The sequence below is a fragment of the Capricornis sumatraensis genome, chromosome 4, assembly GCF_032405125.1.
Source record: "Capricornis sumatraensis isolate serow.1 chromosome 4, serow.2, whole genome shotgun sequence".
Classification (NCBI taxonomy): domain Eukaryota; kingdom Metazoa; phylum Chordata; class Mammalia; order Artiodactyla; family Bovidae; genus Capricornis; species Capricornis sumatraensis.
This window is the reverse complement of record NC_091072.1, coordinates 146397892-146411635: the sequence shown is the minus strand read 5'-3', so window position 1 is coordinate 146411635 and position 13744 is coordinate 146397892. Positions and strand designations below refer to the sequence as shown.

Below are 13744 nucleotides of genomic sequence, written 5' to 3'. Positions count from 1 at the left end.
ACTATAAAATTGTTTGCAGAAAATAAAACTTGATTCAATGTTATTTTGAGATTAAAAATGGTGTTTGAAACATTGCACTAAAGGCAGAAGTCAAAAAAGTAAAACATTACAGATTTGACCACATAACCCACCCATACACATACACAACCTTAAAAATATATGTAAAATATGGGGAAAATCTTACAAAAATATTTAAGAAAAACAGTAAGTGATGTTTGTTTATAAAGAGTTCCTATGAATAAATAAGAAATTTTAAAACATTCTAGAGAAAAAATATTGTCATGAAAGATATCTTAAGACAGTATATAGGAAAGAAGATAATATTTTTGTATATAGTGTTTGTGAAAGTTACTCAGTCACGTCCAACTCTTTGTGACCCCGTGGAGTATAGAGTCCATGGAATTCTCCAGGCAAGAATACTGGAGTGGGTAGCCATTCCCTTCTCCAGGGAGTCTTCCTAATCCAGGGATCAAACCCAGGTCTCCCACATTGCAGGCAGATTCTTTACCAGCTGAGTCACAAGGGAAGCCCAAGAATATTGTAGTGAGTAACCTATCCTTCTTCAGCAGATTTTCCAGACTCAGGAATCAAACCAGGGTCTCCAGCATGGCAGATGGATTCTTTACCAGTTGACCTATCAGGGAAGCCCTTATGAGGATAAAAAACCATGATGCTATGAAGAAAATTATATTCTCTTTTAAAATTAAGTATTTATTTGGTTGTGCTGTGTTTTAGTTGCAGCATGCAAATTGTTACTTGTGGGATCATAAGAGAAAAAAATTGTAACTGCATGTGGTGATGGATATTACTGTATGTGTGGTGATTTACCAATATGTACAAATACATAAACACTATGTTTCACGCTTAGAACTAATATAATGTTATGAGAATAACATCTCAATGAAAAATTTTAACAAACAAGATTGGAACATGTGGATTAAGTTAGTTTCAATCTTACCTCATTTAAGCTTCTCTGGTGGCTCAGACAGTAAAGAATCTGACTGCAGTATAGGAGACATGATTTCATACCTGGGTCAGGATCACCCCCTGGAGAAGGGAATGGTAACCCATTCCAGCATTCTTGCCTGGAGAATCCCATGGACAGAGGAGCCTGGCAGGCTACAGTCCATGCGGTCACAAAGAGCACAACTGAGCAACTAACATTTTCACTTTATATCATTTTGTGAATCCAAATTAAACTCATCACTTAGATTTTAAAATATCAAATCTCACTGCATCCTACAGGGCTGGGACAGACACACAGAAACAGACAGTAAGTCACCTGCACAAGAGATATAGGCTTCCTCCTTGGGAGAGCATTAAGTGTAATTCCAAGGGTTAGAAGGACACTGCCAGAGAGAGGTGTCAGTTTTCTGACAGCAGATTCTATCCACCCACCAGGGTCTAGAACCTTCCCTGAGACCATCAGAAGAGTTGAGGGTTCCACTGTCCCCACAGCCAAGCTGTCTGCAGATCATGGACACAGTGATGTCTTCCATGGGGCTGTGGCAGACACTGCCCCAGGTCCCGTTGTAGAAAACTTCCAGCCACCCAGCACACTGCTGGTCCTCGCTCACCATCCTGAGGGCCAGGAACTCTAAGGTTGAAAGGGGAGGAGACAGAACACAGTGAAAACTTTGCTGGATGTTCTAGGTTTTCCTTTCTTCTAGAAATAATGAGCATTCATCACAGACTTTGTTCAAGAGATACCCACTAGATGACAAGACTGACATCATCTCCCTTTTAACTGACTTTGTCCATTTGTGTCTGTCTTTCTATTTCTACCACAATGGTGTAGTGGATATGAACTTAGAGGAAGACCAAATTACATGGGTGCTAGTCAGGGAGGGGCAGCTGAATCCTGCTTCCTGATGAAATCTTTAAAGAGTATGTCAAAGGGATGTGATGTAGATATTAGGGAGATAGGGATAATAATTAATCCAAAATGTCCACATCCCAATCTCTGCAACCTGTGAATATGTTACCATACCTGACAAGAGGGATTTACAGATGTGATTAAGATAAGGACCTCGGGATGGTGAGATGATTAACAATATGAGCCCAGTCTAATCACATCCTTAGACCCACTATGCTTAAACATGCAATACTTTTCTTAGCTCCGGCTAGAAAGAGAGATGTGACTCTGGATAATGGTTGGAGGCCTGCAGCATTGCTGGTCCGATAATGGATGAAGGGTGCAGTGAAGGAAGGAATGTAGGCGGTTTCAAGAAGTTGAAAAGGAAAGAAACAGATTGTCCTCTAGAGTCGCAAAAGTGAAGCCACCCTGCTGAAGCCTTGATCCCAGCGCAGTGAGATCCCTGCTGGACATCTAAGCTAGAGAAGAGTAAGCAAACAAATATATGCTGTTGTAAATCACTAATTGGTGAATTGTTAGGGAAGCAAACAGAAACTATTACCATAGGTTTAAATTTTTTGTATGGAACTGGAGAGAGAGCCCTGCTTTCAAGAAAAACTGTAAGAAACGGCCCTGCCAGGAAACACTGCTGAGAAGAAAGGGCCAGAACCTCAGCTGCTGCAGAAGGAATTGAAAGCACCTTGTCTTCACATCTGCTGGCAAGACAGGCTTCATGAGAGGAAGCTTCCTTCTCTGGTCCTTTCAGCATCTCTCCTTTAGGGCTCACACCCACGTCCTCCAGGGCCCCACCACTCCTCCAGTCTTGGACAGTATGCAGCGCGGACCTGAGCAGATGACCCCCGCGTCCTGCTTGTGTCTGCAGTCGTGCTGCCTGCTGCCCTGGGAAGGGCACCTGCACATGTGAGACTCCTTTCCTGCGCAGTTCAGGTCGTCTAACCAGATGGGTCCTGATTCTGTCCCGAAGTGAGCAGACTTCGTGGCATTGAGGGCTTCTCCACAGCCCAGCTGCCTGCACACCACGCGGGCATCGTCCAGGTCCCAGTTGTCATCACAGATGGTGCCCCAGGAGCCCTGGTCAAGGATCTCCACTCTCCCGGTGCAGGGACCGCCCGCATCCACCAGGCGGAGCTGTCTGCTGTCTGAGGAGAGAGAAATGGGACAATGGGGCAGTGACCCCAGGGGTTGAGTAGGGTCTTCTCTCCTGTGGGACCCTCACCTGAACAGTAAGGGGTGCTCTCCACTGAGGCCGCAGAGTCTGCTGGTTCAGACACAGAGTCGTTGCACTGGGATAGCACCTGGGTCTGGTTTCCTGAAGAAACAACAATGATCAGAAGTCTGGAAGGGTTGAAGAACAGGAAACTGAATTAAGGAAAATAATGACCGTCATGGTTCCACTCGATGGAACCTAAGATGAGAGCTGTGACAAAACAGTAAAGTTATCATACTCTTAGTGTTCACCTTCTCCCTGGAGAGTTCTGCTTCTGACAGTACCACAATTTCTGTTTTAACACAAGTGTTGCTGTAAGAATGAGTTAAGTAAGTTGTATCCCTAAATTTATCCCCGTCTGTGCTTAGTTAGTCATGTCCGACTCTTTGTAACCCCTTGGACTGTAGCCCACCAGTATCCTCTGCCCATAGGATTTTTCAGGCAAGAATAGTGGAGTGGGTTGCCAAGCCGTCCTCCAGGGGATCTTCCCAACCCAGGGATCAAACCCAGGTCTTCCGCACTGCATGCAGATTTTTACCCTCTGAGCCACCAGGGAAGCCCAAATCTATCCCTAAGTAAAAGCAAAACAAAATTCTTTCTGAAGGATTTCTACAATTTCTTCAATGTGTATCTTTAAAACAAACACTTATAAAATAGATCTCATGAAAAACGGAAAGGAAAAAGGAGACAGAAGAAAGAATTTCTCAGGGTGTTCAGCTGCTAGAGTTACCTGACAAGAATATATATAGCCACGGTTAAAGTGCTTATGGAATTAACTGACAAAATGTGCATCTTTGCAGAGAAATGATAACAAAAACCAAAATCTTCTAGAGCTGAAAAATTTGTTAGCTGCAATTAAGACTAAAGAATAAGTGTAGCCGCACATTAGCTCAGCATAAAGTTGAAACATCAAAATACAAAATCAGAGGGTATTTTTAAATTAATTCAGGTCACATAGCAAGAGTTCTGGCTATATTGTAGTATGGCAGTTTTTCCAAAAAACTTGGTTCACTTCAGTTCAGTCCCTGAGTCATGTACAACTCTTTGTGACCCAATTAACTGCAGCTTGCTTCGCTTCCCTGTTCTTCACCAACTTTTGGAGCTTGCTCAAACTCATGTCCATCAAGTCGGTGATGCCATCCAACCATCTCATCCTCTGTCATGCTCTTTTCCTCCGCCCTCAATCTTTCCCACCATCAGGGTCTTTTCCAATGAGTTAGCTCTTCTCATCAGGTGGCCAAAGGAGTGAAGATTCAGCTTCAGTATCAGTCCTTCCAATGAATATTCAGGACTAATTTCCATTAGGATCCACTGGTTTGACCTCCTTGCAGTCCAGGGGACTCTCAAGAGTCTCCTCTAACACCACAGTTCAAAAGCATCAATTCTTCGGTGCTCAACTTTCTTTATGGTCCAACTCTTTCATCCATACATAACTATTGGAAAAATCACAACTTGACCAGATGGACCTTTGTCAGCAATGTGTCTGCTTTTTAATATGCTATCTAGGTTTGTCATAGCTTTTCTTCCAAGGAGCAAGCATCATTTAATTTCATGGCTGCAGTCACCATCTGCAGTGATTATGGAGCCCAAGAAAATAGTCTGTCACTATTTCCATTGTTTCCCCATCTATTTGGCATGAAATGATGGAACCGAATACCATGATCTTTGTTTTTTGAACGTTAAGCCAGCGTTTTCACTCTGCTTTTTCACTTTCATCAAGAGGCTCTTCAGTTTTTGTTTGCTTTCTGCCATAAGGGTGGTGTCATCATCATATCTGAGATTATCGATATTTCTCCTGACAATCTTGATTCCAGCTTGTGCTTCATCCACCCCAGCATTTCACGTGATGTACTCTGCATATAAGTTAACTAAGCAGGGTGACTATATACAGTCTTGATATACTCCTTTCCCAATTTGGAAACAGTCTGTTGTTCCATGTCCAATTCTAACTGTTGTTTCTTGACCTGCACACAGATTTATCAGAAGGCAGGTAGGTGGTCTAGTAGTTCCATTTCTTTAAGAATTTTCCACAGATTGTTGTGATCCACAAAGTCAAAGCCGTTGGCAGAGTCAATGAAGCAGAAGTAGAGGTTTTTCTGGAACTCTCTTGCTTTTTGTGTGATCCAACAGATGTTGGCAATTTGATCAATATGAAAAGGCAAAACATAGTAACTGAAGAAAAAAATATGTGCTTGATTTTGCTTATGACTTTGGGTCATTAATCAGGAAAAAAAACTCAGTTTGGCAGTCTTTCAGTGGGGTCTTTCAGTGCTGCAATTAGATGTCACCTGGAGCTGAAGTCATTTAAAGACTTGACTGAATTCTGGTTCTATAAGGAAATTCCCAGAACTGGTCTAAGGATAAAGGAACATCATGTGTTCAACTGAATTCAGAAAGAATTTACATATTCAGGAAGAAATGGGGCAGAAAGGGAACAGAGAATGAAGGACACACACACAGATTAAAGCAAAATATTGATACTAACAATTAGAAACCGAGCTAAAGGTCATAAAGGAATTTTTATGTTGTTTTCCCAACATTTTTACGTCTCAACATACATTAAAACTGAAAGAATTAAAAGATGAAAACAAGTCAAAGAGAATTCATTGCCAGGACACATTCACAAAAATACTCATAACATCAAAAATAAAATACTTAGGAGAAGTCCGAGTAGAAGATGAGGAAATTCTCTGAAATTCAGGATCTAATGGAATGGAGGGATGTATTATGGCAATGATTTGGAAAACTCAACATTGTCAATGTCAATCATCCTCAAATTTTTATGTCTACTCTCAAATTTTTAAATCTAATCTCAATGATACCCTTAAGCTTTTCTTTTGGTGAAAATGACAAGCTGACTTCTAAATTCATACAAAATACAAGCAACCAAGAATGAACAGCACAGCTGGTAAGAAAAGCAATGATATTAGAGGAGTTAATATAAAGTAAATCTTGTAAATTATTCAAACTAACTACAATGTTTGAAATTCAGGGAGATTGTGAAGGACAGAAAGCCTGGTGTGCTGTAGTCAATGGGGTCACAAAGAGTCAGATATGACTTAGCAATTGAACAACAACAACTATGAAGTTATGATAATTAAGAAAATGCAGTATTTATTCAAGGATAGACAAAATGATAACGTGGAACATGATAGAGAGTCTCAGATAAGACAGACATAATTGCCTTTCTGCTTATGATGAAGGCAGCACTGCAGTGGGGAAGAGTCTTTTCAGAAAAAGATTCTGAGTCCATTGGATGTCCATATGAAACCTAACCCTTATCTTACACAGATATCAATCCCAGAAGGAATGCACAATAATATGCAAGAGAAAAATGATAAAATTTCCATAAGATACTTTTAGAGAATGTTTTTAAAATCTTCAAGTAGATGGCAGCCCATCAGGCTCCACCATCCCTGAGATTCTCCTGGCAAGAACACTGGAGCAGGTTACCATTGCTTCTCCAATGCATGAAAGTGAAAAGTGAAAGTGAAGTCGCTCAGTTGTCTCCGACTCTTAACGACCCCATGGACTGCAGCCTACCAGCTCCTCCTTTCATGAGATTTTCCAGGCAAAAATACTGGTGTGGGTTGCCATTTCCTTCTCCTTTAAAGGATATAAGAAGCATTAAATGTACAGAGAGATGTTGGTAAGTTATATTTACACAAGAAATGAGTTAATCAAAGGACACCATTTGATTAAGAAAATGAAAATAAAAGACCATGGGTTAAACATGGGAAATAAGTAACATATATTTGCATCCAAAGACGTTGTCATGGTAAGTTGTAATATCATATTTGTAATAGTCAAGAACTGGAAATAACTCAGATTTATACTGTCTGTAGAATTGATCAGTACATGGCCATGTGATTATTCAAAGCATACTCTACACTAATAAAACAAATAAAGTGCTACAATATACAACATCATGTGTGAATCCCAAACATAATTTTGAGTCTATGAAATTAGGTAAAAAAGATGAAACATACAGCATCATTTTATATAAAGTTCAAACATTGATGAAACTTTCTATGTTAGTAGAAGCTAGGTAAGCGCTATTTTCCCTGTCGAGGAGGGAAGACACAGATATTGGGGATGACAGTGACTGTGGTGCTGGGACATTCTCTTTGCTGCTCTGGGCGGGGCTTCATACTGAGGTCTACACTTACTGCTCCTACAGTGTTTTCTATCATTTTATGTGAGCAACAATGTTGCTTAAAAGTATACATTATTCCTCTTCACACTTCTTGCCCTGACCTGAAAAATGAATGAACAATGAGAAGATCCATATTTCACCATAAAATCTCTGACTTTGAAGCCCATTTAACCTCACTTTACTCTTGGAGTCATTTCACTCCGGGAGCATCCTGAGTACCAGTAGCCCCTCCCTCTCTCTTACCTGAGCAGATCACAGAGGCTGTGTTGCCATGGGAACAGTCCGGACCACCCAGGGCAGTCACAGGACAACTCCACAGGAAGGACTCTGCCCCCGAGCAGTAAAATTAGGATCTGACCACCTCCTTCCGCCAAGTGTGGTCCTCCGGGGGTGGAGATGGCGACTCCACAGCCGAGCTGACGACAGACAACATTGGCATTGGCCAGACTCCAGTGGGAGGCACAGAGCGCTCTCCATCGTCCAGAAATGTTCATCTCCACCTGCCCCTCACACTGAGAGGAGCTGTTTGTCATGAGCCGGATTCTGAGTATGCTGATAGACGAAGACAGAGTTTCAGCAAAATTACATGACTTTCTCACTTGAGCAGGGTGTTCACAGAGGTGAAAGGCCTGACCTGCATCTCACCTGAACAGACAACCTGAGCAGCTCCACTGTGGTGACAAGTGCCCCCTGGACAGGGCACTCTGGGGCAGACCCAGAGCTCAGGCTCCACCCCCTCACACCTGAACTCTTCAGCCCAGACCCAGGCACTCAACTCTCTGAAGAGCTCATGTCCCTCGACAGACACAGCCTTGCCACACCCCAGGTCTGCACAGATGACCGGGGCAGTGGGGAGTGTGATGTTCCCATCAGACAGTGGGTTCCAAGCTTCTCCAGAATACACTTCTACTCGCCCTGAGCAGGGTCCATCCCCTCCAGCCAGACGCACAAATCCTAAGAGGAAACAACAAAAAAACCAGTGAGTGTTCATGGTACTGACTTGGCAACTGGAAACCGCACGTCACAGGCAGTGGAGTGAAAGTTTTTCTTTTTTAGGCGTAGAGCATGTAGAGAGTCTTTGACAGTTAGTGTCATAGCTGAATTTTCATGAGCAGGTTTCTAAAGAGAAATCTGGGAGGATTACAAGGTAAATTTGGAACGATTGAATCCCAAGAACATCCACTCTGAGACTGGTTAGAAATGTGAATTCCTTGGTCTAGGAGCCTGGAAACTACAGAGCCCAATTCAGATCACTGGAATGGCTGAATACTGAGAACACGTGTTTTAGCATTGGATGGAGAAGTGAATTTCTCATTTAGCAGCCTAGGACCTACATACAGATCCAAGGACACTGTATAATATTCAGGCACTTAAACTTGAACATAGAGATATGCAGGCCAGAAGCCACCCAGAGGGACGTGGGCTATGAGATTAGAGACATAGCATCCAGACAAGCTTAGAAAGCTTTCATGGGACTTGTGGGGCTAGTATTCTGACCAGTTTTCTCTCCCAGTAGCTAGTCCTCAAATGACTTATGTTAAGGAAAGTCTTGAGGCTGGATCCATGAGGGGATGCCAACCTGTAGATGGGTGACAGCTCCAGAGAAGAAATATAGACACTATCATTAATTCACATTTATGTCATCACATCTTGTCTTTCTGATACTTTTTGATGCCAAAAAATTCCATGAATTCCTTCAGTGACCTCAGTGGGAAGGAAAATGAGTTAAGAAAACTCAGAGAGTCATAGAGAGAGAGTCCCAGCCATCTCTCTTGAAATCCTAGGATTTGCCAAAGAATCTGGGGGAGAGTGTGCTCTCAGTGGGCATTTACCAGACAGCTGAGTTTCCACACTGTCTCTCATTAAAGGTTTTTCTTCTCCAACAGAACTCAAAGAAAATGCTGATAATAATTGATTTTACTACTATCATTGTACTAATTCTAACCACAGAAAAAATATGCATCCTTCTCAAGCACACATGGAGTAGTCTCTAGGCTAGGTTACAAAGAAGCCTTACCAAATTCAAAAATATTAAAATAATTCCAAGTATCTTACATGACCATAGTGGAATGGAACTAAAATTCAATAATGATCAGAAAACAGGAATTCATAAATATATAAAAATTTAACCACACACTCATACTTTAAGATTGTTTTCCTATTTCTATAAAGAACACTTTTTAGATATAATTGCATTAAATCTATAGATCACTTTGAGAAGTACAGGCATTTTAACAATACTAATTCGTGCAGGCCAGAAACACAGAATGACTTTCCATTGATCATATTGTCTTTAATTTCTTTCACGGATGTTTTACAATTCTAAAAGAAGATGTCATGTTGCCAAAAAGAAGGAAGAAGAAGAAGAAGGAGGAGGAGGAAATGAGCAAACAAGCCATAATTTGGAGAGTTCCAAGTTGAAAAAGCTTCAATATGGATAAATATGCAAATATTTGTGGAAAACACTCATTGAGTATGTTGTTAGCATACTACATCACCCTCTGCTCCTCCCATCCACCACCTAAACTGCTATCCTTTCCCATTTTTCCCACTTCAGACAAGCAAACACCATTTTAAAAGATACAGATGGATGGAAAAGAAAATCAGAAAGGGTAGCTACTGCTGAAGAAGTAGGGTGTAGGTGGGGCATATGGCATGCAAGGTGGGATCAAGGAAGTTTTGAAACTAAAGGAGAAAAACCAAAATAAGAGTTCATCGTTTGGCCATCAAAGGAACACATATGAACTGAGTGAAGATAACCCAATGAAACAACTTTATTTAATTCATCAAGGACAATTCCCTGATTTCTGGGTGTGTTCTGATTATTTACTTCTGAAGTTCTTCCTGGTAAAGGAAAGTTCTTCCTGGTAAAGGACTGCTTAGTGATGCCCAACATCCAACCAAATAATTATTAGCATTTCCAAAAGAGAGAAATGTAACCCATAACACATTTTTAAAAAACAACCAGACAGCAAAAGAGACACCAATGTATAGAACAGTCTTTTGGACTCTGTGGGAGATGGAGAGGGTGGGATGATTTGGGAGAATGGGATAATGGCATTGAAACATGTATAATATCATATAAGAAATGAATTGCCAGTTCAGGTTCGATGCATGATACTGGATCCTCGCAGCTGGTACACTGGGACGACCCAGAGGAATGGCATGGGGAGAGAAGGGGGTTCAGGATGGGGAACACATGTATACACGTGGCGGATTCATGTTGATGTATGGCAAAACCAATACAATATTGTAAAGTAATTAACCTCCATTTAAATAAATTTATATTAAAGGAAACAATCATTTAAAGCAGCTTCAGAAATTACAGAAATGATTGAATGGCTGAAGAGCTCCTTAAAACCCTAATACCAATATGCTTAATGAAGCATAAAAATAAACAGGGAGAAAAACTAGGAAAAATAAATGAGACTTCTGAAACTGAAAAATATAGTATTGGAATGAACAATTATTTGGATTAATTACACAAGAGACTAGACATTGCAGAATAAAAGAACTGGAAAAAAAAAACACAGCAGTAGAGACTATCTAAACTGAACCAAATAGAGTAAAAAGGCAGAGAAATATGAATGGAAACACAGTGGCATGTAGGATAATATAAAAATATATAAAATATGTGTATTTGGAGATTCAGAATAAGGGATGTGCAGAAAAATATTAAGAAAAGATAAATGACATTTTCCCAAAGTTATTGAAAACTGTAAACCCACTGATCTAAATAGCTAAACAAACCCTAAATAAGATAATGAAACCATTCTCAGAAAACTTGACAATGTAATTACAGAAATTCATTGGTAAACAAACAAACAAACAAAAATATGTTAAGAGCAGCCAGGGAAATTTGACACATTATATATAGGGAACAAAAGGATAAGTATTACTTACTGACTTTTTGTTGGAGGCAATGAAAGTCAGATGACAATGTAAGAACATATTTAAAGTATTGGGATTGGGCATTTGTTACCCTAAAACTGAATCAGCTATGAAAATACTTTTCAAAACTGAATGAAAATTAAAATGATATACCCGTGGCAGATTCATGTTGATGTATGGCAGAACCAGCATAATATTGTAAAGTAATTAACGTCCAATTAAAATAAATAAATTTATATTAAAAATAACAAAATGATTTCAGGTAAATGAGAGATGATAGAATTGGAGGCCACCAGACACACATACACAAAACTGCCTCAGGAAGTTCTTCAAGCTAAAGGGAGATGACAGCAGATGAAAACATGGATCCTCTCAAAGATATAGAGACTGTGCTAAAATGTTGATTCTCTATTAGAAGATTTAAGGGAAAAAATATTAGCAACAAACTATAAGATTCATAATAAATTTATAAATAGAATTTATGACAATGATGGCATCAATGACAAGAACAGGAAAATGGAAGAAAAGTATAGTGACTGATATTGCATGTTGTGACATAATATTATTTCAAGGTAAAATGTAATTGAAGATTAATAATTCAACATTGGGCTTTCCGGTGGTTCAGTGGTGAAGACTCCCCTTGACAGTGCAGGAGACGTGGGTTCAATCCGTGGTCTAGGAAAATCCCACATACCACAGAGCCACTAAGCCCGTGCACCACAACTAGTGAGCCTGTGCTCCAGAGCCCAGGGGCCATGCCTACTGAAGCTTGTGTCCCATAGAGCCTGTGCACTACAGCAAGAGAGGCCATCACAATGAGAGCCTCATGCCTGCAACTAGAGAGGAACCTCTGATCTCCACAACTAGAGAAAGGCCCATGCAGCAGTGAAGACCCAGCACAGCCAATAAAATAAAAATTACTATAAACTAAAAAAATTAATTATAACCACCTAAAAATCTGATACAATTAATAAACCAATACAGTATTTAAATTGAAATGGTAAAATATACTCGAAAATAAAAATAAGAACAAAGATATAACATACAGCAGCTGATGCTGCTACTGCTGCTAAGTCACTTCAGTCGTGTCTGACTCTGTGCGACCCCATAGATGGCAGCCCACCGGGCTCCCATGTCCCTGGAATTCTCAAGGCAAGAACACTGGAGTGGGTTGCCATTTCCTTCTCCAATGCATAAAAGTGAAAAGTGAAAGTGAATTTGCTTAGTCATGTCTGACTCTTAGCAACCCCATGGACTGCAGCCTACCAAGCTCCTCCGTCCATGGGATTTTCCAGGCAAGAGTACTGGAGTGGGGTGCCATTGCCTTCTCAGACAAATAGCAGGCAAGTACTCTTAAACCCAATTATGTCAATAATTACATTAAATGTGAATAATTTAAGTACTCCAAATAAAAACAAGATAATCAGACCAGATAAAATAAGACAAAACAATATACTATCTACAAACTTTTATGTGTTTAAATATAAACACAGAAACATATTAAAGAGGTAAAAATTACATGCCATGCAAACACAAATCAGAGAAAACTGTTTATAATATCTAAATTAATACCATAAAAAGTCAGACTATAAGGCAAAGAATTCATTCAGAGAAAAAGAAACATTTAATGATAATAAAATACAAAAGAAATTATATAGTATTGAAACTATATACTTAAAAATATGGGTTAAATGTGGGTTAAAAATATGGGTTAAAATGTGGGTTAAAAATAAAGTGATGCTTAGAGGAAAACTTAGAACCTTGATGCTTCCTTGATGATTACATTAGAATAAAAATAGAAACAGCAGGAAATGATCCAAGACTCCACCTCAAGAATCTACAAAAGCAACCACAATCATAACTGAAAAAGAGGAATGAAAACTGAGCATAGAAATCAATTAAGAAGAAAGCAAATACACCATCAAGAAAATCAATTCTCTTAAAAAGAACATTAACATGGATAACCTTCTAGAAAACCAATTAAGAAAAAAGAGGGAACACATTAGCAGCACCAGTAACAAAAGGAGGAATATCATTGTAGATCTTCCCAACATATAAAGATATGAGATATGAACCAATGTTACTAATTTGAAAGTTTTTTGTAAAATGGGCCAAGTCCTTAAAAACACATTACTTGTGAAACACAACTCATCAAAGTCGATACAAAAAAAAAAAGAGAAAAATATGAGTTAACTTATTTGTTAAATAAACAGAATCCATATTATAAAAATTTTCCACCAAGAAATCTGCCAGCTACAAATGCTAGCACTTCCACAGAGCTCAGAAATGACTCCCACAGCAAGATAAAGGAAGAGAGGGAGGGAAGGAATGGGGGCAGGGAGGAAGTGTGACACAGAGGCTGTGGTGAATGGACAAGCTGACCTGCATCTTTCCAACCCTCCCCTCCTGCAGCCCTTGCATCTTCATCCCCTCACCATTCTGCACTTCAGTACTGTAGTCCCTGGTGGCTCAGAAGATAATCAAGACTCTGCCTGCAATGCGGGAGACCCAGGTTTGATCCTTGGGTGAGGAAGATACCCTGGAGAAGGAAATGGCAACCCACTCCAGTATTCGTGCCTGGAGAATCCATGGGGTCCATGGGATCACAAAGAGT

General features: G+C 40.0%; 1 protein-coding gene across 1 annotated transcript in view; it reads right to left on the bottom strand.

The window, feature by feature from the left end:
* Window positions 1-1229: 1229 nt before the first annotated feature.
* Window positions 1230-13744, bottom strand: part of LOC138078778 (deleted in malignant brain tumors 1 protein-like) — a 373461-nt gene continuing 360946 nt past the window's right edge. The window contains 6 exon segments of the mRNA XM_068971523.1: window positions 1230-1597; window positions 2701-3015; window positions 3093-3185; window positions 7483-7586; window positions 7588-7791; window positions 7878-8193. Coding sequence (XP_068827624.1) covers window positions 1230-1597; window positions 2701-3015; window positions 3093-3185; window positions 7483-7586; window positions 7588-7791; window positions 7878-8193 — 1400 coding nt within the window.